Raw genomic sequence first — 24,863 nt, 5'->3', positions numbered from 1 at the left:
TATCCAAAAATGAAAACAAAAAATTACTGCGATGTATTTCAAATATTGATCTAGTTATATGTTATAGAATATGTTGTAACGTCTGAATAAAAAGCAGTTACCATCTTTATAACTAAAGTGATTCAGAGGCGTCATAATCAAAAATCATTTTAAAAGGAATCCAGCGTAACCACCGTGGTCTAAAATCAGTGCCGTTATGCTCTTGCAATTATTATAAAAGAAAAGAAACATGATACATTTGTAGGGTTTACGCATAAACATTACAAGTTCCCGTGTACCAATAAAGTTTAACGTTTTGAATGACGTAATCAGTTCGCGACTAGCACATGTGTAGTCAGGAGTGCTAGGAAGTCAGCTACTTGGTAAAAACATGGAGGAACCTAGCACAGCAGTCAGTACGAAAAAACAGTCTCTGTTCAACAACAGGAACGACCCGGTCAAGAATTTCGAGAAATGGAAGAAGAAATACTCAAAGAAGAAGGAGAAGTGCAAGCAACAGAGGAAGCTCAGTAAGAAGCCGGAGTGGCAGATAGAGAGAGAGAACATCAATCGCCTGGTGCAGCGCTACACAGAGGTAGGTATACACAGCTAAGAGAGCTGGCACACAAATTGTTAATGCGATATTTGTATGCCATCACGAATCTCTCAAAACGATAGGTGTGCTGTCTCTTTATAGGGAGTAGTATACTTAGAATGAACGTTAACATAACATTGTTTTCATAACCATTTGGGAATACTTTAGTGCAACGCTTGCCTATATCTAAACTCATGGTAGTTAGCAGAACAATTTCAATTTAACAGATTTCCACTTTTTATTTGTTAAAATTGTGCCATGGGCTGGTTAATCATAGATGTTATTTCAAAGCTGTCATGTTCTTCACTTATTGCTGTAACACCTAGTAACTGCCACAGTTGACACATGCTAATATTTATATTTGTTGGGACATTGCTACAATTATAGTTTTGACTATCAGTGACAGGTTTGTTTGTGATAAATTTTAAGTAAAATGTTCTTATGGTAGATAGAATAATCTAGCTTTTTGCATTTTATCTAAGTATATGTATTAAACATTAGCATATGGAATATATTACTTTATAAAATTATATTTTACAGCATTACACTGGTAGTGTTAATAACTTTACTGCGCTCTTTTTGCTATATTTTTGTATTAGACAAATTAATGGACATCAATGTTAAATGCTGTTTCTCAGTGTAGCAGAACATAAAATAAGTTATTTTGGACATTTGCCTTTGTTGTATGACAAGCCGTATGAAGTTAAAAGGACAGAATACCAATTTTCATATAACTACATGTAAAAGACACTACTATAAGTAAGACTATGCACAAATACTCATCTAAAAATCCAGTATAAAACCTTTTAAAAACTTACTTTGAAGCTCCAAGTTTAGCACTGTTGATGAGGCTAGCTGGAACACCCAGTGAAAAGGCCTGGGAGCAGACACTCTCCTTCATATGAAAAGAGATTAGACAAACAGGAGTCAACAGAGGTCTGTAAACGCGTGTATACATCTGACACTTTGGGGCTTGGTTAGGAGTCTAAAAATCAGCATAATGTTATTTTTAATTTTTTTTAATTAAAACTATACATGGTTACAAAAACACTCCTAGATGGGCTGTATAAATGGATAATCTTCAAAACATTTATGCAAAGAAAAATCTAGTGTACAATGTTCCTTTAAGTGTAAAGGATGGCAACACTTGTGTATTGAAATATTCTAATGCTTTAACAATATTGGTCTAACTATTTTTTTTAAACCTAGGATCATAGAATTTGACGGTAGATAAGATCCAAAAGGCCCATCAAGTTTACCCATATTACATGTTACTGTTTTCTTGGGATAGCCTTATGCACGTCCCAGGCAATTTTGAATCCACCCTTTCTGTAAAAAAATACTTCCTCACACATCTCCTGAATCTGCTACCCTCTTGCGACCGCTTGTTGTGGTATTTATATTTTTGTGGGAAATGCTTTCAGTTTCCACCTTATTAAATCCCCTCATATATTTGAAGGTTTCTATCATGTCACCTCTTTCCCTTCTCTCCTCTAAAATATACACATTTACATGAGTCTTTCTTTGTACGTTTTATATTTAGACCATGTACCATTTTAGTAGCCCTCCTTTAGACCGTTTCTAATTCATTTATATAGTTCTGGAGATGGAGTCTCCAGAACTGTACACAGTATTCCAGATGAGGTCTAACTAGCGATCTGTAAAGTGGTATAAGAACCTTGCTATTTCTGCTACTAGTACCTCTCCCAATGTAAGTATTCAACAAGCCTTACTAGCTGCACTGCTGCTTTGTCTGCTGAATTCTAAAGTGCCATAAACAGGTTGAGAGATGTGCATATTCTAAAAGGGCTAATTAATTTAAAATAGTTTGCATAAAAAAATGTTTATAAATTGCTGGCAAGTATATTAAAATACATTTTAAAAATAAGCAAAATTAATTATATAGCTAAACTGCCTGGAGCAGCTTACTCCACCCCTCTTATCAGTGTTTAGACACATGCATTGTATTTCAACTAAGTTCACAGCTTCTAGGCATGCTCCAGCAGATAATCACTGTATACTTTTGCATTCTACCAAAAGAACAATAAACATAGCTACAGCTATAAAAGGAACTGTGTGGGGGGAGTTAGTGCTTTACAATTCAGAAACTAAAAAGAAAGGGTTAATGGCGAGGCACTGCGGTATAAATTTGCAGGTAAAGTAATTAAAGTACAGATTATATTATTTTGTCTCTATCCCAACTTGTTCTATGTCCCTTTAAGCCATCTGAAATAATTCACAAATTCTATTACTCTTTAGTTACAGTCAGTAATGTACTATTGAGGCTCTTATTGGCCTTTGGGTTTTTGGATCCTATATGCAGAATTTTGCTCTTGGTAATATTATATTTTTAGATCTCATGTATTTGCCCTCCAGTTTTTTAATATCACTACTCATTTGATCCACATGCGTTTTCATACAAACATAAAAGTTTACTTTGTGAAAACCATGTAATACACAGTTATCAGTTTTCATGTTTTAAAATAATTTATTTTAACACCTCTTATTTTTATCATACAGGTCAACACCAGTGAAATCAATAGATTTTCAGATTTTCCATTGTCAAGAAAAACACTTAGAGGTTAGTTTTTGTTGTTGTATGTTAAATTGAAGTAGCAGTTTAATAGATTGTTTATAAAAAAATGTTGTAAGTACAATAATTGTTTAAAATGTTTTGTTTACCTTTTAAATATATTAACTTAGTTTGGCAGCGTTCCATTCCCCCTATTTTTATACTTTTCTGTATGTTCATAATCCAGCATGGTTTCTCCCGTTATTTATATTGATCAGTGGCTTTTTAATAATCTTGATACCGGAAAAGGAGAATATGGTGTCAACAGTAAAATATTTTTTTATAATGTATAACTATGTACATTCTTAAATTTGTGTATTTTACAACAATGCAATCTATTAATTATGAGTAACATAATATACAAACTATTGGTATTTTTTCTGCTACTTCACTGCAAAAATGTTTTTCACTAAATGGGGAAAAAACAACAACATTATCATTGGTTTAAAGCTTTTGTTATATTCAATCTTTCAGGTCTAATGGAAAAGCAATATCGGGTTCCTACAGAAATTCAGAAGCAGACGATTGGCTTAGCATTACAAGGAAAAGATGTTCTCGGGGCTGCGAAAACTGGTTCTGGTAAAACCCTGGCTTTCATTATTCCAGTAAGTAACTGGATTGTAGTAATCATATATTTACGTTTTCAGTTTACAACATTGAGCAATTTTAGCTTTAAGAACCAAAGATGGATATTTTGTAGATTTTATTAGATACAGAACTTTTTAGAACGGTTAATCTTATTTTATATAATGTATTCTGTTTTTTTTTCTTTTTTGAATCGTAAAGGAGTCATTTTAAAATAAAAGTTATTAAAAAAGGGATGTTCTTATACAGAGAAAAACGTGATTTCTTTTTTTTCTTGTGTTGCTTATCAATAATAGATGTAAATTGAAAAAATTCTTAAAGTTGCATGCTCTGTCTTAACCATAAAGTGTAAGTATGACTTTCACGTCGCTTTTACATTTTTTTTTTCTTCTATTGTATCCGTTGTTTTTAAACATGCAACTCCTGTTGGTTTCAACTTTTTACAAGAAAAATGTCAAATTAAACATGTTTAAATAGTGGTCCATATCCCATTTAAATGTACAGTACATATTTTACAGCAGACCACCATACAAAGGAGGGAGGACTAAGGGAAAAAAAATGATAAAGGGTTGTGAAAAATAGATGACAATTTAGAAGATAAAGGGGCAAGAACAAGGACACTAGTTATGGAAAAATAACTTTTGAATCCTGGTTTATTCTAAAAAGTGCTGAAAATGTCACTATCATTATATAAAAGAGCAACAGTTAAGCGTGATAAAAATGTTTGCGTGCAGAAAAGTTATACAAAAGCTGTTAAAGTGAAACTAAGAAGTAAGTGTATAACTGAGACCAAAAGAATATCTGCTTCTTACTGGCTGATAGCGAAACTCTGACTGAAAAAGTTGGTTAATTCACCACGATACTTTTTTTTTTTTTTTTGCGTATCATGGCTCTTTAAGGTGAAGCAATTACATCTTCCTGTTTTTGTGTGCCTTTCACCCCATTTTATGAAAGATTAGTGACCTTTATTTGGTGAAAATGTACCCATCCTTGTTTGGATAGTTACTGTAGTTTCTTTGCTTAATATGTTGGCCAAATAAAAAGTTATCACAATATAAGGGCATTGAACACACACGCATCAGAAGTTTCCCAGACAAGATTTGCTTTGTCAGACGTTTAAAAAAAAAAATTAAGGCCCAGATTACAAGTGGCGTGCTGATGCTAGCGCAGGATACGACAGACAGTATCGCTAGACCATGCTAAAATAAGTGCACAACTTTTGATATAACAAATTTACCAGAGAAGGTTTAGCATGCTGTAGAACACCCATTACTTTCAATGGATATCACGATCATGCTAAATGTGATGCATCTGGCATCTTTATCAAATGTCTTTAGATTAGAGACCCCAAAGACATGATGTCCCAAAAGGAAGTCTTCCTTTTGGGACATCATGTCAGTGGTGTCTCTAATTTAAGGACTGAGGACATTTGATAAAGATGCCAGTTGGGTATCGAAACGTCGTGGACTTTCCCTCTTTTTTTAACTATATGACAAATAAGTTATTTTTTATTTATGGAAAGTGAGTGCATTCTTTAACTAGAGCACTAAACATTTTAATGAACAGACTTTGCACCCTGGTTGTTGCTAGAGATATATAGATATAGATTTTTTTTTTTCTGTGGTCGGGCTTGATATGTCTTGTGTATGGCTATATATATATATATATATATATATATATATATATATATATATACACACAACAATCATACATGCACAGACTTCACACCCACAAAATATCTTGAAACAGAATAAATAACAGGAGCAATACCTAATTAACATATGTGTTAACTATTATTTATTATTATTATGTAAAGTGATTCAGAAGGCAGTGAGAGGGTTAAATAAACTGTACTTCTTTAGACGCACAAACAAGCAGAGCTCTTTCCAACCATATCTCACTCACCTACTTACTCCTGCATGCTGCTGCCTTAGGTTGTGCCAGGCAGATGGTGGAGGGAGGAAGAGGAGGAGCAGTTACTTTTAAACTGTTCTAAAACTTCTCTCATTTTATTTAAGGAATTCACTTGAAGTTAGTAAGTTTAAGTGTCACTTCATTATGAAGCTTATCTGGTTTGCTGCATCTCCTTACTGGGGAGCTCAGTTTGCACAGCACAACCCGGAACAGGTCTAGTGGGTTTTTTGTTTTGAGTGGTGGGGGATAATGCAGTGTTTTAAAGCTCAATCATTTATAGTGTTCAAAACTGTCCGCTAACGATATGTTAATGAAAATACTTTCCCACCTATCTCACAATCCTGGAAGATGGGGTCCTTGACTTGAGGGGTGGGGCTTATGCAAACTGGGACACAATATGGAAATCTGAGGGGTAAACTATACAATCTGCAGCGGTTTTAAACTTCAGCGAGAGGACTGGATTTCTCCCTTGCCTGCCCTCTCCATGGTACCTTCCTCATTACTGGGTTATTAAACTTTTATAAAATCTGTAAATGTGCAGTGCCAGGCGGTGCTGATTTAATCTGTAACAACTGCTTTTCACCGCTCGGCCCTGCACACTGAGAGATTTTATAAAAGTTTAATGACCAGTAATGAGGAACGTACCATGGAGAGGGCAGTTATGGGAGAAATCCAGTCCCCTTGCTGAAGTTTAAAAAAGCTGCAGATTGGACCCAGCGCGCATCCAGTCTCCTTCCTGTATACAGCTCTGAGATGGTGCTGACAGTGCAAGTCACATCCCGCCCCTGATGGAGCCTTTGCGCTCACCTAAAAATTTCCCTGGCAATACCTTATTTTCCCCATCCCTCTGGTGTTGCGCTGCCTGATATTCTGCCTGTGCTACCCCGGGAGGGAAGGTGCATGACCAAATATTTTTATCAATCTACTTGTTTTGTAATCTAGGCTTAAATATTTATTAGCATAAATAAAAAGAGAGAAGCGCTCAACCTGGGAACGAACAATAGCTTGTTCTATGGCTAGTTACCACCCTAGAAGCAGCCCCTTTTTGCTCAACATGTGCCTTTCACAGAGAAAAAACTTTCCTGTAGCATATCAGTCTGATCCTGACTTCACAGTACAGTCCAGTACCGAAATACCAGGCAATCCCTCTCTGAACGAGAAAAACGGCAAAACCCCAGATGTACGTTTCGGCCTGTTGTAGGCCTCGTCAGTGAGGTGCAGCCATATCCATCTATGCACACTGAGCAACGGGTCCACATCTGGGTTCCCGCATCACACTTAAGGAGACTTCCCTAAGTGTCATAATTTGCATAAATAGAGAGAAGCGCTCAACCTGGGAACTAACAATAGGCCGAAACGTACGTCTGGGGTTTTGCTGTTTCTCTTGTTCAGAGAAGGATTGCCTGGTATTTTGGGGCTGGACTGTACTGTGAAGTCAGGATCAGACTGATATGCTTCAGGAAAGTTCTTCTCTGTGAAAGGCACATGTTGAGCAAAAAGAGGCTGCTTCTTGGGTGGTAACTTGCCATAGAACAAGCTATTATGCTATTGTTCGTTACCAGGTTAAGCACTTCTCTCTTTTTATTTATGCAAATTATAACACTTAGGGAAGTCTCCCTAAGTGTGATGTGGGAATCCAGATGTGGACCCGTTGCTCAGTGTGCCTAGAGGGATATGGCTGCACCTCACTGACGAGGCCCACAATAGGCCGAAACGTATGTCTGGGGTTTTGCCGTTTCTCTCGTTCAGAGAGGGATTGCCTGGTATTTCGGGGCTGGACTGTACTGTGAAGTCAGGATCAGACTGATATGCTTCAGGAAAGTTCTCTGTAAAAAGGCACATGTTGAGCAAAAAGAGGCTGCTTCTTGGGTGGTAACTAGCCACAGGACATGCTATTATGCTATTGTTCGTTCCCAGGTTGAGCGCTTCTCTCTTTTTATTTAAATATTTATTAGCAATATCTTTAAAATAAAGCTTTACGATGTTCATTATTTCATATTTCTTTCTATTTTAAATAAATTGAAATTACTTCTGGTGTTAATAATATAGAAACATTTTCTGTCGTTTTGTGGCATAATTAAATGCTAAATTAAAGGGGGCACCAAAGTAAAACTGTAAACTTCTATCTCACTGGTTTTTAGACCTGCTGTTTGAAAACCAGTGGTTTCGATAAAGTATGCAATAAAAAAAAAAAATGCTGCAGAATACTTCAATATGTTGTTACGGAAAATTTCAACAAAGGATGCCAAGGGAGATCATTTTAATTTTTTTTATTCTCTATCTAAATTATGATAGTTTAATTTTGACTTTTATGTCTCTGAAAGAAAATGCTTGTGTAATCCATACCCTAGCTGTATAGATATGACATTTTGCTTAAGTTGTGTTATAAAAGCTGTTCCAATGGGTGTAAGTTGGTCTGATTTGTTGTTTATTTTTATCTATATCTACAGGCCTTAGAATGCCTGTATCGCCAGCAGTGGACAGCAGATGATGGTTTGGGGGTGCTGATCATATCGCCTACCAGAGAACTTGCTTATCAGACATTTGAGGTTCTCCGGAAAGTTGGACATAACCATGAATTTTCTGCTGGGCTCATAATTGGTGGAAAGGTTTGTGCTATTTTGTTTTAGACAGATCCATCTAGATTAACTTTAAATGAGAATACATGCAGCTTTTTCTTGCTGGTGTATGAAACGTTCTGTAGTTTGCTTGTGTAAAGTTGTATTTTGCCAAATTAAGAGTTACCCCTTTTTACACCTGGTAGCATTTACTAAATGAAATATCTACTAATTCAAATGAACATCTTTTTTGTGACTTTTGTTGGTCTTAGACTGAAAAATAATTTTCTATTATGTCATATAAACTGTAATTTACCACAGTGTCTTGTTTCACTTGGTACTGAAAAGAGTCATTTTGAGAAATTGGTACTCCCTTTTTTTTAAATTTAATATTTAACACAGGGTTATTGCCTTAACATTTTGGGCTAGTTAACGAGTGGCGTGCTATTTACTGCTCCAGCTTTCGCGCTAACTATGCTCGACTTCGGCTTTTTGCATGCGTCTGGTACCATGCGTATTACAAGATTAAAGTGAAAAGTTTTTGTTTGCACGCTAACCCAACGCACGTAAAAAGCCAGTTAGAATATCACAACCACTGTAATCTATTCTCCCATTGACTTCAACTGAGCGTGAAAAGTGGAAAAAAACTAAAATCCTTGCGCACAAATTCGATCACTTTTTCTCAAGTGCCCAAACCCAGTATAAAATATAAATATATTTTACATTCCAGTATTCTTAACATAGAAGAATACGTTCTGTTCTAATCATAAATGCATATTTACGAATACGTTTTTAGCTACTCGACTGCAAAGGGCTCCAATGCACTTTATATATACCTATTAATACGTACGTACGTATGTATGTTTATACAGTATCTCACAAAAGTGAGTACACACCTCACATTTTTGTAAATATTTTATTATCTTTTCATGTGACAACACTGAAGAAATGACCCTTTGCTACAATGTAAAGTAGTGAGTGTACAGCCTGTATAACAGTGTAAATGTGCTGTCCCCTCAAAGTAACTCAACGCACAGCCATTAAAGTGAAGGATGAATGAAAGCCCAGTTTTTAAAAATACTATTAAAAACGGGCACTTTCATTCATCAAAGTTTAGAAACGGGTGCTTTCTAAACTTTGAAGAATGAAAGTGCCTTTGTTTTTAATAGTATTTTTAAAAATCGGGCTTTCATTCGTAAAAGTTTACTTTCACGTCTAAACTGTTGGCAACAAAAGTGAGTACACCACTAAGTGGAAATGCACCCCCCCCCCCCCGGTTTCATGTGACTCGTTAGTGTTACAGGGTCTCAGGTGTGAATGGGGAGCAGGTGTGTTAAATTTGGTGTTATCGCTCTCACACTCTCTCCTACTGGTCACTGGAAGTTCAACATGGCACCTCATGGCAAAGAACTCTCTGAGGATCTGAAAAAAAGAATTGTTGCTCTACATAAAGATGGCCTAGGCTATAAGAAAATTAGCAAGACCCTGAAACTGAGCTGCAGAGGTTGAAGGGGTGGGGGGGTCAGCCTGTCAGTGCTCAGACATACGCCGCACATTGCATCAAATTGGTCTGCATGGCTGTCGTCCCAGAAGGAAGCCTCTTCTAAAGATGATGCACAAGAATGCTTGCAAACAGTTTGCTGAAGACAAGCAGACTAAGGACATGGATTACTGGAACCATGTCCTGTGGTCCGATGAGACCAAGATAAACTTATTTGGTTCAGATGGTGTCAAGCGTGTGTGGCGACAACCAGGTGAGGAGTACAAAGACAAGTGTGTCTTACCTACAGTCAAGCATGGTGGTGAGAGTGTCATGGTCTGGGCCTGCATGAGTGCTGCCGGCACTGGGGAGCTACAGTTCATTGAGGGAACCATGAATGCCAACATGTACTGGGCCTCAGGGCAGTATTCTAACATAACAACCCCAAACACACCTCCAAGATGACCACTGCCTTGCTAAAGAAGCTGAGAGTAAAGGTGATGGAATGTGGAATGGCCAAGCATGTCTCCAGACCTAAAATATTTTTAAAAATGTGAGGGGTGTACTCATTTTTATGGGATACTGTGTGTTTGTGTGTGATGTATGTGTCTCTGTTTAATTCCTTTCTAGTCCTGAGACCTCATATCTTCGAGCCATTATAACTTTTGTATGCAATTTTCCCCCCCAATATTTTTTGAGATGTTGTCATTATGAATGTAACTGTACTTTTTAATGTCATTTTGATGTTTTTTGTGCAACTTTTTATTCAAGTGCAACAGTTAACCAGGGCTCTGAGGTCGCACTATATCCCCAATTAAATTCAATTGCGCTCGAGTAAACACTTGTAATATGCACGCTACTTCCGACGCATGTAAACAGCCGCGATAAACTTGATATCACTCATACACAGCAGTTAGCGTGCCATTCGTAATCTAGCCCTTTTTTTAGATAAACCTACTGATTACAAACTCAGTGGGCTATATTCGGTTTTGAGAAATGTGTTGTGCAGTCTCCAGTCCCTTGACGCTGAGCAGTGGGTGCTGGTAATGACAAAACCTGGCTGCTGACCAGTGGGGGCCTTTAGGAGTCACATTTGATGTGTGCACCAGCATTACATCTTGTTTATTATTCAAGGTTGCCATATGTGTAAGAGCCAGGATTAAAAAGAAATGCCAAGATACAGCGCTACACTACCCTCAGATGAGGGTTGGGTTGCTAAAGATGGTGTCCACGACTAGGAATGTGTATACATAAAGGTTAATATATAATATTGTGTTACACAAAGAATATATATAAAACCATGTGAAAAAGTACTTAAAAGGTAAAAGATTAAAAACAAAATATATATATATATATATATATATATATATATATATATATGATGTGATATTAAAATGTATTAAACAAACATTTTATTAACATCAACTGACAGTTAAAAATACAGTTAAAAATAGATTCAACAATCTAATGGATTTGAGAAAAGAAGCGCAGGCCTCCTCTAGTTTAAAAGTTCATCTTTATTATACAAACTTTAAAATTCCAGCAGCAGGAAACACGAACAGCAGTGAAAGGTCTGACTAGTTTCGGCTATCCGCCGTAATCGTAAACCTGTTACACCTTGGAAATTAGGTAATTTTAAAAAGGGTGTACTATTCTCCAATTGGTTAACTGAAAAGGGGTGTGGGGCTATATAGACTAACTCTTAGAGTGCTGGAATAATACTGATACCAGATGGCTATTTACATTGATAATATGTTCATTTACAAAGCACTATGTTATTGAAACATGTTAAATAAGTAAATAAGAGGTCCTGCACTATGTGCAGTTTAACACATATCAAAGTACACTACATTATTGAGATATATATAATTTATGATCTAAGCGAGGGTTAATCCAGCACAGGTACTGGAACATCCCATTTAATATCTCCTTTACACAGTCATATTTTCTACATGATACACTTCCAAAATATTGCACAAAATTGCTAATGCTAATAAATATTAACATGTGTTGGTTAATCAAACAGTTTTAGTGGGCTCCATACTTTTCTAATATGTTTCATCTGCTGGATGTACATAACAATCATGTTTAGACTTCATATACATGGAATATAGTTACACTTTTATATAAAAGAAAACATATAGATACTACAAAAAGGCCTATAAGCTCATGCTTGAACCAGGTATCATATATCCCTATTAAAGTGCAAATGCTTCTATAAAAAACACATAGGACAAATATTAGTCCCTGAAGCCTAACTTATTCCCCTAAACCAACCCCAAATAAATCCTACAAAATATGTATACATATATATATATAAATATATACACATATACATATATAGTCTATACATCTAAAAGGGACTCCCATTACAGGTTGTACATAAGTTATGGATAAGTGTTGATTGTCCAGAATACTTGAGACACTAGATATAAAAGATGTTCATATGTAAAAGGAGAGGGCCCACATGCTGGTGAGTGGTAATATTTATGGTGTATTAGGTAGTATGACCGATCTGGATAAGGATATAACTAGAAAACCTGTCAGTGACCGTCGTTAGAATAGAAGGAGTATCTAAAAGTGATGGTCAAACCTAACTCATAGATGATTGGATTAAGCGAGGAAGAGGATACCGAGCGCAAACTGCGTATAGTGAATATGTAAAGGGCACCAGGTGGACTGGATAGAATGAAACGCCCCAGAGCGCTAATATATAAGGAGACCCCTGATATCATAGTATCAGGGGTTTACTGCCAATGATTGATTAAGTCGAATTCTGAGTTCAATCCTTCAGGTATCTGAGTTCTAAGTTTAAAAATCCAATATGCCTCTTGTTTAGCTAAGAGTCTTGAGAAAGGTCTCTGAGGACCGAAACGCGTTGGCTATACACTGGTATTGCAGCTCAGAATATATCTGGTGAGTAGAATACTGTTGTTGTCATTCTAAAGTGATTTTATTGCACTATGTCTATTTTCTGTACACTTTTTTTAGGTACAGGAGGATATCCCATTACATTTGATAACCTTTTAAGAAGAGGAACATCAACCCAGCACTTTCTACACTCACATTTGGAATACTTGGAATTATATACACATTTTTTTTGGAGCAATTTGGACTTTATTTATTTCACCAGGATTTTGAATCCTTTTTTATGACACATTTTTTATGACACATTTTTTACCACACCCTTTTATATACACACATTTTTATACACACTTTTTAGGTGTACACCTCACGAGAATTATTCACTATCACATATATTATATTCCTTCCATATGGGTTGCTGATCACAACTCATATATTTTTTATATATTTTTATTCATTTTTTCATCTTTTCAAAAAATATTTTTTAATATATTTTTTTTACATTTTTTCACCTTTTTGATTTTTACACCAACTTTGGACATATTATCATTTTTATTTTTTTTTGGATATTAACCTTGAACATTTTGCTTTGGACATTTTGGTATGGGACTTTAACACTTGTATGTTACATAGGACATAACTTCTTGGACATTGTATGGGGCAATCCATTAGATTGTTGAATCTATTTTTAACTGTATTTTTAACTGTCAGTTTATGTTAATAAAATGTTTGTTTAATACATTTTAATATCACATCATATATATATATATTTTGTTTTTAATCTTTTACCTTTTAAGTACTTTTTCACATGGTTTTATATATATTCTTTGTGTAACACAATATTATATATTAACCTTTATGTATACACATTCCTAGTCGTGGACACCATCTTTAGCAACCCAACCCTCATCTGAGGGTAGTGTAGCGCTGTATCTTGGCATTTCTTTTTACTCTTAACTTTTGGAGTCTGGTTGGGAGACTCCACCTATATCCGATATAGCTTGTATGGTATTATTGTGGCGCTGATAGATATACATTCATTTGAACTAAGAGCCAGGATTACTCACTTTTTACGTTTGTATGGTGGGAGAATGAGGGACAGGCCTAACTTTGGCTGCATTCCACCTTTGTGCTGCTGCTTGTAAGAATTGCTGTGCTGCCATCTCCGTGGCAGACAGGACCAGTATTAACTTCGTATTATAAATAATAAAACTGTATGCAGTTAATCAGAATCACAGTCGCTGCTTGTGGTTACAGATATATAGCATGTTAAAAAAACCTACTGGTATTGAACTACCACCATCTCCTCTTATTGAAGCTATAAATCTAGTCAGCCTTACTTTTGGGGGTAATGAAATTCGTACACCAGGCACTACTGTTCATTTGTCAGCAGCACAGTGAATTTCATTTCAGGCATCTCCCCCACTGGCTGGATCTTCTATTGTTACCACTGCCTGCACAGTTAAGTGCAGAACCAGCTTGTGCATTGTCTGACTTTCTGCTGCTTCTCCTACTCAAAGTAGGATGGGAATGTGCCGACAGGTTTACACTTTAGCAATTAAAGTAGCAATCCTGTTCAACAGTGGGTCCCAAGCAGAGTGATGCTGCAGATACCCCGAGAGAAGAAACAGCTACTATTCTCCTTCTGTATTCCCTTTGTTCCTAAGCTGCAGTGCGCTGGGACTTGTAGTTCTCAGATGTGGCCCAGAAAGAATGAGGTAGACTCTTATCATGAGCAGTATGGCATATCTTAAAGTCTTACAGTCCAGTGTTTTCAGGCCCCATGAGCCTCCTGACAGAGAAGTGATATGTTACAACAAGGCTAAAGATATTTATAGGGGCATGAAACCACAGATTTTTCTTTCATGATTCAGATTGTGCAATTTCAAACAACTTTCTAATTTAGCTCTTATCAAATTTTCTTTGTGCAAGAGTCTGGAGCATTATATGGTAGCAGTTTGGCAAGAATATTTTCCATTTGTAAAAGCACTATATGGCAGCACTATTTCCTGCCATGTAGTGCTCCAGACACCTACCTAGGTATCTCTTCAACAAAGGACACAATAGCTACAAAGCACATTTGGTGATATAAGTAAATTGTTTGCTCTGTCTGAATCAAAAAATAATGTTTTGGGGGTATCCCTTTTAAGTTCACTTTAAAAATGGCTTCCCTTAGAATTAAATTTTTGGTCTTAAAAAGCTTTGCAGGGATTTCCAAATATCTTCAAAACTTAGAAGCCACCCAAAATATCCATTCTATCTCTTGGAGTGAAAGGATGGTTTTCATAGATATATGGGATGGCAACTCTGGAAAGCTAGGAGCCAGAATTTTAATTTTAGAATCCGTGGCTCCTTGACTCCTGGGATTTGTCAAGCCCTGGCTTATACAGCATACAAGAAAAGCATTGAGGCAGTTCTTTTATTGTACTGGGTCGCATTAGTGTGAGTATTGCTTTTGGCTACTTTGCAGAGTAGCTGGATTGGGTAGTAACACCTCTGGGAACTGCATATGAGGAACCATGTCAAGTGGAAGACAAGACTATATAGCTCAGTAATTTAATTTTTCTTACAAGCTCAACTAATATACAGCTAGTTTTAAATATCTGCTAAACTAATTATATTTTTGTTTGTATCCTTTCATACATTTTTTTTTTTTTTTTTTTTCTTACTGCTAAATTCTGATTGATTTGTTTCAAGACTTCCTTTAACAGAATGATAAAGGCTATTAATTTCCCCCCCCAGGACCTGACACAGGAAATTGCACGTATACACCGCACCAACATACTGATTTGTACTCCTGGTCGTCTGCTGCAGCACATGGATGAGACCTCATTCTTCCACACTTCAAATCTTCAGCTTCTAGGTAAGTAATAAACTGAAAATGAAATGCTTTATACACAAAAAAGTGGATATTAATTATAAAGGTTGTGATATTGCCCTAACGAGGACTCTTTTATATTATAAATTGGGTGTTGGGTATAGCAATAGATCACTTTTCTTTTTGTGTTGGAGCTGTAAAATGTTATTGTATATGAGATATCACTATGGTTTGTCTACTTGCTACTGTGAAAACCAAGACCCACTGTGGTGGAGGAACAGTATATACTTAGTGATATGAAACTCAAATGTCTCTTGATTCAGACAGAACATACTTTTTTTTTTTTTTTTTAAAGTTTCCAATTTACTTTGAGTAACAAATTTGCTTAGTTCCCATGATATTCTGTGTTGAAGAGATACCTAGGTAGGCATCTGGAGCACTACCAGGCAGGAACTAGTGCTGCCATCTAGTGCTCTTGCAAATGGATAACATTCTTGCAAAACTGCAATATAGTACTCCTGAAATGGACCGGCTCCTAAGCATACGTCCCTGCTTTTCAACAAAAGATAAGAGAACAAAAAAAATTGAGAATAGAAGTAAATTAGAAAGTTGTTTTAAAATTGCATGCTCTATCTGAATCATGATAGAAAAATGTGTGTTTCATATCCCTTTAAGTGATGCTAGTTTGTGGCTATAGTGGCTGACCTGCTGCTATTGCTGATTAAGCACATTATAGGTGCTGCTCCCTATTTTTCATCCATTGCTGATTTCCATTCTGATGAGGCCTTGGCTTTAACACAGTTATGACGTTTGGATTGCTTCATGTGAGCAGTTCCATATCACTACTTTTATAGACAACTGCCTGGCTGTTATGTAGCAGTGACCTCCAGCACTCCACTCACCTCCTTTACATATTTCATAATGCACTCATTTTGTAGCATAAACATTAGAAGTAGAAGCAGCAAATAGAAGTTAACTGTTGCTGGGGACTGGCATCTAATCTTAAGTTTTCAGTGTTTGTTTTAGAGGTCTCTTTAATTTACTTTTTTACTGGCAGTTAAAGGGACATTTCAGCCAAAACTGAAATCCACATAGATTAATTTCAGTTTTCATTATAAGCATTTTTACAATATACATGTTTTAGCAAAAATGCTTTTAACAAAAGCTATAGCTGTTTCAAATGTGTATTTAAGTATGCACCGTGCACCAGCATTTTAAACACAGCACTTTCTCAGAAAGCCTAAGGTGCTTGTATCATCTGGTAATGACTCAATTTGCTAATTGCTGACATGATACAAGCCCCACTGGTGCTCTGAACAGCTGCAGTATTTAAAATGCTGGTGCACTGAGAATATCTAGCTATGCTTCACATGCACGTGCAGAGAAAAATTGTAACACAAAAACAGTGATAACTTTTACTAGAAGCATTTTTGCCAATACAATAGGGCTGCACAATTAATCGCATATGCGATTTAAAATCGCAATTAATCGCAGTGGTTTAAAAACTTCGAGAGTACGCAATTTATAACCCTGCCCACTATGATGTCACCTATGACGTACAAGGGCTCCGCAGCGGCCACATGCGGTTAAGGGGGGTGGCAGTGACTTACCAGGTCTGTGGTGGTGAACTCTCAATTCAATCTGAGTGACTGACTCATGATCCAGAGCACTCTCCCTGCTACTGTAGACTTTCTTGATAGACTGTCGCTGCCTGACCTAACTAAGCTTCACTCGCTAGCTCTGAGGGCTTAAGCTATTTAATTATTTATTAGGCTTACATTTAGCTCGAGCAGCAGAGTTTGCCCAGGGTCCATGGTTTACCCGACCTCACAGGGCAGACAGTACTGTGATGTGTATAGCATTATTACACTAACACAGGTTCTGACAGCCTCTGCAGGCAATGTAATTCTCCCAGAGAAGCAGAGAATATGCCAACTACACAAGTGGAAGCAAGGGACCAGTGATTAAAGTCTGTGACTCAGCCAATAACATAACACAGAGGCTATGCTGTACTACTGTGCAAACAAAATTATAGGGATGAAGAATTACTTTACATGTATAAAAAATACAAGCAGTATAGAAAGCAAATTGTATACGGATCCCACACACTAAATAACAATAGGCCCTGTGTAAAGACCACATTTGCAATTTTAATCTACAGACAGGAGAATGTAGGAGTGAACAAGGTAAGAGGGGGCTGTAAATAATATATGCTGCCGTTAAGGACAGGACATAAAGGCTTCCAACTCACAGCAGAAATCATGCTTTTTTTTTTAACCTCGTTGTTCCTGTTAGGAATATTTGTTATGCTGTGTACATTGCTTAGCAAGGTGTTCTCTACTCTTCCTCCTTATTGTTTTTGTATGTTTCATAGGTTAGCATCCCATAGTTTTTATTTATTCACACACATGGTTTGTATATTTATTCTCCCAGTGTGTATTGGAGATTGAGAAACATGTACATTAAGATTCTGTAATCTTAAATAAAAAATTTATTGAAAAACTAAGGTGTTATAGTCATAAGAAAATCTCGATTAAAAAAAGTATGTTCAAATACTTCTGTATATGTTTTTTATGTATTTTATCATTGTGGTGTATTTAAGTATGCTTAGCAGACAGATGCATTGAAGCCTAATTTTTTTTGTACTCTAGTGCAGTCTTGGTCGCTCTTTAGTAGTTAAAGGGCCACAGTAAGTAAATATTTTCTATGCCTGTTACTAACTAACTACCCCAAATACGCTTTTTATCAATAGCATTTCATTAACATATCTCTACCGTATATCAGAAATCTTGTCTGCAAATTTAATTGTTTTCCAAACCCACTCTGTGGGTATCCTTTGCTCTGTACCAATCCGTTTACAATACCTAGGTTTCAAAATGGCGCTTTAAACACAAAGTTATTGGTTTAAGTATTTTGAACATGCAGTGCTGAAAATAGTGGACAGGATAACTTGACATCATTGGCGAATAAAAGATATAACTTTTAGAACGTTATGAAACTTCGTTTTGGAGAAAATATAGGTCAGTAGGTTTTAATTAATGTTTATTAACTTTAATATGTTAGTTGTTTAGCTTAAAAATTATAACAGAAAGTAATCCTTTAAGAATTTAACTGCTCTTTTTTCTTTTTTTATTTTATATTTTTTGAAACATAACTATTAGTGACTATCAGCACATTGTTACATAATTACTAGCAGCCTGAGTAATAGCATGAGCTAACCCTTTTGTATATGTTATACCTGCTAACACAGTTGGTATTGCTCACATTGTTTCTTGCTCATACTAAGGCTTAATTGAATTTTTAAAAATGTGGCTGTTCACCTATCTGTCTGCTTGGATATAGATCAGCATGGCATTTAAAATAACAGATGAAAGATGGGAAAGTGATCTCTCAGAGGCATTCAAACCAGTGATTTGTATTGATGAATCCAATATTGATACTGTTACCGATTTGTTACAGCATTTAAATCCTAGAAGAAAAAAGCGATTCAGGAGATATAAATTAAATGGGAGCTAGCTAGCCTGGAGAATTATATAAAGGAGGATCCGATTCCCAGAGGCCTTAGAATTAGGTTAGATTAGTTTACGTGGGCCAGATGCAAATAATGATTTTATTAAGAAGTGGAACGCAATATTAACTAAGTGCACTTTAGAACTGATGCAGTTAATGGTGGATGAGGATAAGAAAAGGTTAGAAGTAAGCAAATCAGAAACCAATTTGGCATATGAAAAGGTAAACTTGTTTGCCAATGATCCGGTCTTTGATAAACTTAATAAAGAAGTACAAAATTTTTTTTACAAACTGCAGATGGAGATTAAGTTCAGGAAGACGCAAATTGATGCGTGATCAGGAAGATTTTAAAAAGGATAATATATGTATATAGAAATAACAACCAGACTAGGGGCTCCTATGACTCTGGTACTGATAACTCAGACAGCGAATTGGATCGCAAACCACAAAACATTAGAGGTGCACACCTCCTTTAGGTGTAGAACAAGGAGAGCAGGGAAGCAAAGATTTAGGAGAAGGTATGGATTTTCACAGAGAGGGAGGGGGAGAAACGGGAGACCCAGGAGAGGGGGAGTGGACGATGGAATGACCACGAGAAATCAGAGGAGACAGTTTTGCTACTAGGATTAGGACCTGAGGGTACTGACCATCTATAAGTAGTTAATTTATTATCCTTTAAATTAAATATCAACCACATTAATGTTCTTAAAGAGGTCTGTCTTTTTGTCCCTCCAAGACTTTAGACAAATTTGAATTTGTCAAGGATCTTAATCTCTTTGCAAGGAAACTTATCCTTAAAAAGACTTGGAGGGAAAAGGTGTATCTAGTAATTCAGATAAACAAGAGATGGCATAAATATGCTGGTTTCTCTTTTGTAAGAACAGGAGGATCCCATGGTTAATATTTGCCTCCCAAAATCGAATTTAAAACCAAAAAAGTCATATATGCCCTCCATGGCCCCTATTGTATATGCCTTTGTCAAATGCGTAGAACATGACATTGAGCAAATTGGAATTACAAATGTGGTTGAGGACAGTTTTAAAGTGAATGTCAATTTTAATGCTAAAGTGCCCGGTTTTTAAATTTTTTATTAAAAACAGGGGCACTTTAATTCATCAAAATTTAGATTTCACTCCTGTTGTGAAAAAAAAAAACTTACCTTTTAATCTTCACAGCAGCGCCAGCTTTCTCCGGTCGTTGCAAGCCATTTCTGACGTCAGAAATGATGGATAGGTCATCCTCCAATCACGGCTTCCCCCCCGGGAATCAGTGTCTAATTCAACGCCGTGATTGAAGGAAGCCGGATTCCTTATTTTAGACCCAGGAAGAGGAATTGCGACGGGTGGAGGAAGCTGGAGCGACTGTCGGGTTTAAAAGTTTTTGTTTTTTTTTCACAACAGGAGTGAAATGTAAATTTTTATGAATTAAAGTGCCCCTATTTTTAATCGAATTTTAAAAACCGGGCACTTTAGCATCAAAATTAACATTCACTTTAAGTAAGGCCCAACATCAGGCAATAAGTGATATCATGAACAGACCAGATATTATCATAAAATCTGACAAGGGTGGCAACATTGTGCTTATGGATCAAGACAAGTATGTCTGTGAGGTAAAAATACAACTTTATGATCCAGCACAATATTGCCAAGTAACAAGAACTGAAACAAGAGCTGACTATGGAAAGTCCTGCAATGAGTTAACTGTTATGTTAAATACAGCAAGGATGGAAGGCCTTTTAACTGTGAAGGAATTTAACTACCTAATCAAGAAATTCCCCCAAAATACCTACTTTCTACTGCCTCCCGAAATTGCACAAAAAAATATGCACAACCCCCCAGGGAGACCTATTATCTCGGGCATAGAGGGTCCAACTGAAGGAATTAGCCAGTATGTAGATGGTTTCCTGAGGCAATTTTTGCCCACACTGTCCTCCTATGTCAAAGATACCAAATATGTTCTAAAGAAATATACAGTATTACTCTTGATGATGATATTCTTTTTGCCGCCTTAGACGTAGAGTCTCTGTACTCTTAAATTCCCCACAATGTGGGGCTGGCTGCGGACAGATATTTTTTTGAACTTAAGAGGAGTAGAATACCAAAAGCATACTGATTTTGTCTTATAACTGTAAGGGTTTGTATGGTCAATTATATAAGCAACTCAGAGGCACAGTCATGGGAGCCACGTGTGCACCAACCTATTACATCTAGGTCTCTGGGAGATGAAAGAGGTTTTTCAAAACCTCTCAACATGGGTTGATGTACATGTGGTCCTCTGGCTTCTCTATTTGTGGACAACATCCTGTTAATATGGAGAGGTAGTGAGAAGGAGCAGTTGACACTTTTGTAAATCTATTGAATGTGAATAATTACAATCTCTTCCTGACACATGCGACCAGCAAAAAGGAGATCACATTTCTAGATCTCAAAATTAATAAATGTAATGCTATGGCACGAACAGAAGTTTATAGAAAGGAAACGGTCACTAATAGCCTCTTGCATGCCACTAGTCATCACCCTTAAAGGTTAAAAGCTGGGATCCTAGTTGGTCAGTTTCTCCATCTCAAGAGGAACTGCTCGACTGAGACGTCTTTTGAAAGACAAGCTAAAGAAATGGCCCAGAGGTTTAGAGACAGAGGCTACTCCAAGCGACAAATTAGGAGAGCCTGGTGGAGAGCTAGAGTAACAAAAAGACAAGATTTCCTTTTCAAAAACAAGTAATTAATTAACTTCCACCATTAAGTGTCGGTAAAACTGGCAGAGAATTGAAAGAGAGGATACGTGAACACAGAAATGATAGTCTATTTTAGAGAATACCATAATTCAGATCACTCAGGATTGAGGATTATTGGAATAGAGCATTTAAAGACTAATAGAAGAGGTGGAAACTTGGATAAAACATTATTCCAACTTGAAACTTGGATGTATTTACTGAAGACAATAGTCCCTAAAGGGTTAAATGAAAACATTGAATGTGTGTGTTCTTTAAAATGTATGTACATAATGTACATTATGTGCTATGATAAGGACATGCATGTATAGTCTAATTGACGATAAGTCTTTTTGAAATTTATCACTTAAATATGTCAATCCTGTAATGTATGCTAATACGTTGAATGTATCAAATAATCAAGCATATCACTTTGAAATGTAATTATTTGTAACCTCTTAAAATGTCGATAAGATTTGGAAATATACCATGCTGATCAAGATATATATATATATATATATATATATATATATATATATATATATATATATCTCCATCTCCATCTCCATCTCCATCTCCATCTCGATCTCGATCTCGATCTCGATCTCTATCTCTATCTCTATCTCTATCTCTATCTCTATCTCTATCTCTATCTCTATCTCTATCTCTATCTCTATCTCTATCTCTATCTCTATCTCTATCTCTATCTCTATCTCTATCTCTATCTCTATCTCTATCTCTATCTCTATCTCTATCTCTATCTCTATCTCTATCTCTATCTCTATCTCTATCTCTATCTCTATCTCTATCTCTATCTCTATCTCTATCTCTATCTCTATCTCTATCTCTATCTCTATCTCTATCTCTATCTCTATCTCTATCTCTATCTCTATCTCTATCTCTATCTCTATCTCTATCTCTATCTCTATCTCTATCTCTATCTCTATCTCTATCTCTATCTCTATCTCTATCTCTATCTCTATCTCTATCTCTATCTCTATCTCTATCTCTATCTCTCTATCTCTCTATCTCTCTATCTCTCTATCTCTCTATCTCTCTATCTCTCTATCTCTCTATCTCTCTATCTCTCTATCTCTCTATCTCTCTATCTCTCTATCTCTCTATCTCTCTATCTCTCTATCTCTCTATCTCTCTATCTCTCTATCTCTCTATCTCTCTATCTCTCTATCTCTCTATCTCTCTATCTCTCTATCTCTCTATCTCTCTATCTCTCTATCTCTCTATCTCTCTATCTCTCTATCTCTCTATCTCTCTATCTCTCTATCTCTCTATCTCTCTATCTCTCTATCTCTCTATCTCTCTATCTCTCTATCTCTCTATCTCTCTATCTCTCTATCTCTCTATCTCTCTATCTCTCTATCTCTCTATCTCTCTATCTCTCTATCTCTCTATCTCTCTATCTCTCTATCTCTCTATCTCTCTATCTCTCTATCTCTCTATCTCTCTATCTCTCTATCTCTCTATCTCTCTATCTCTCTATCTCTCTATCTCTCTATCTCTCTATCTCTCTATCTCTCTATCTCTCTATCTCTCTATCTCTCTATCTCTCTATCTCTCTATCTCTCTATCTCTCTATCTCTCTATCTCTCTATCTCTCTATCTCTCTATCTCTCTATCTCTCTATCTCTCTATCTCTCTATCTCTCTATCTCTCTATCTCTCTATCTCTCTATCTCTCTATCTCTCTATCTCTCTATCTCTCTATCTCTCTATCTCTCTATCTCTCTATCTCTCTATCTCTCTATCTCTCTATCTCTCTATCTCTCTATCTCTCTATCTCTCTATCTCTCTATCTCTCTATCTCTCTATCTCTCTATCTCTCTATCTCTCTATCTCTCTATCTCTCTATCTCTCTATCTCTCTATCTCTCTATCTCTCTATCTCTCTATCTCTCTATCTCTCTATCTCTCTATCTCTCTATCTCTCTATCTCTCTATCTCTCTATCTCTCTATCTCTCTATCTCTCTATCTCTCTATCTCTCTATCTCTCTATCTCTCTATCTCTCTATCTCTCTATCTCTCTATCTCTCTATCTCTCTATCTCTCTATCTCTCTATCTCTCTATCTCTCTATCTCTCTATCTCTCTATCTCTCTATCTCTCTATCTCTCTATCTCTCTATCTCTCTATCTCTCTATCTCTCTATCTCTCTATCTCTCTATCTCTCTATCTCTCTATCTCTCTATCTCTCTATCTCTCTATCTCTCTATCTCTCTATCTCTCTATCTCTCTATCTCTCTATCTCTCTATCTCTCTATCTCTCTATCTCTCTATCTCTCTATCTCTCTATCTCTCTATCTCTCTATCTCTCTATCTCTCTATCTCTCTATCTCTCTATCTCTCTATCTCTCTATCTCTCTATCTCTCTATCTCTCTATCTCTCTATCTCTCTATCTCTCTATCTCTCTATCTCTCTATCTCTCTATCTCTCTATCTCTCTATCTCTCTATCTCTCTATCTCTCTATCTCTCTATCTCTCTATCTCTCTATCTCTCTATCTCTCTATCTCTCTATCTCTCTATCTCTCTATCTCTCTATCTCTCTATCTCTCTATCTCTCTATCTCTCTATCTCTCTATCTCTCTATCTCTCTATCTCTCTATCTCTCTATCTCTCTATCTCTCTATCTCTCTATCTCTCTATCTCTCTATCTCTCTATCTCTCTATCTCTCTATCTCTCTATCTCTCTATCTCTCTATCTCTCTATCTCTCTATCTCTCTATCTCTCTATCTCTCTATCTCTCTATCTCTCTATCTCTCTATCTCTCTATCTCTCTATCTCTCTATCTCTCTATCTCTCTATCTCTCTATCTCTCTATCTCTCTATCTCTCTATCTCTCTATCTCTCTATCTCTCTATCTCTCTATCTCTCTATCTCTCTATCTCTCTATCTCTCTATCTCTCTATCTCTCTATCTCTCTATCTCTCTATCTCTCTATCTCTCTATCTCTCTATCTCTCTATCTCTCTATCTCTCTATCTCTCTATCTCTCTATCTCTCTATCTCTCTATCTCTCTATCTCTCTATCTCTCTATCTCTCTATCTCTCTATCTCTCTATCTCTCTATCTCTCTATCTCTCTATCTCTCTATCTCTCTATCTCTCTATCTCTCTATCTCTCTATCTCTCTATCTCTCTATCTCTCTATCTCTCTATCTCTCTATCTCTCTATCTCTCTATCTCTCTATCTCTCTATCTCTCTATCTCTCTATCTCTCTATCTCTCTATCTCTCTATCTCTCTATCTCTCTATCTCTCTTCT

The 24,863-nt window shown here is 36.4% G+C and overlaps 1 protein-coding gene across 1 annotated transcript in view; it reads left to right on the top strand.

The window, feature by feature from the left end:
* The first annotated feature begins 334 nt into the window (after nucleotides 1-334).
* Nucleotides 335-24,863, top strand: part of DDX10 (DEAD-box helicase 10) — an 856,778-nt gene continuing 832,249 nt past the window's right edge. Inside the window, exons 1-5 of the mRNA XM_053708541.1 lie at nucleotides 335-574; nucleotides 3,095-3,155; nucleotides 3,621-3,751; nucleotides 8,096-8,254; nucleotides 15,291-15,411. Of these exons, the coding sequence (XP_053564516.1) occupies nucleotides 371-574; nucleotides 3,095-3,155; nucleotides 3,621-3,751; nucleotides 8,096-8,254; nucleotides 15,291-15,411 (676 nt within the window). The 5' untranslated portion in view covers nucleotides 335-370. The remainder of the gene's footprint in view (nucleotides 575-3,094; nucleotides 3,156-3,620; nucleotides 3,752-8,095; nucleotides 8,255-15,290; nucleotides 15,412-24,863) is intronic.

This window comes from Bombina bombina, chromosome 3, assembly GCF_027579735.1.
Source record: "Bombina bombina isolate aBomBom1 chromosome 3, aBomBom1.pri, whole genome shotgun sequence".
Taxonomy (NCBI): Eukaryota; Metazoa; Chordata; class Amphibia; order Anura; family Bombinatoridae; genus Bombina; species Bombina bombina.
The sequence above is the reverse complement of the archived record's forward strand: the minus strand, read 5'-3'. Positions and strand labels throughout refer to the sequence as shown.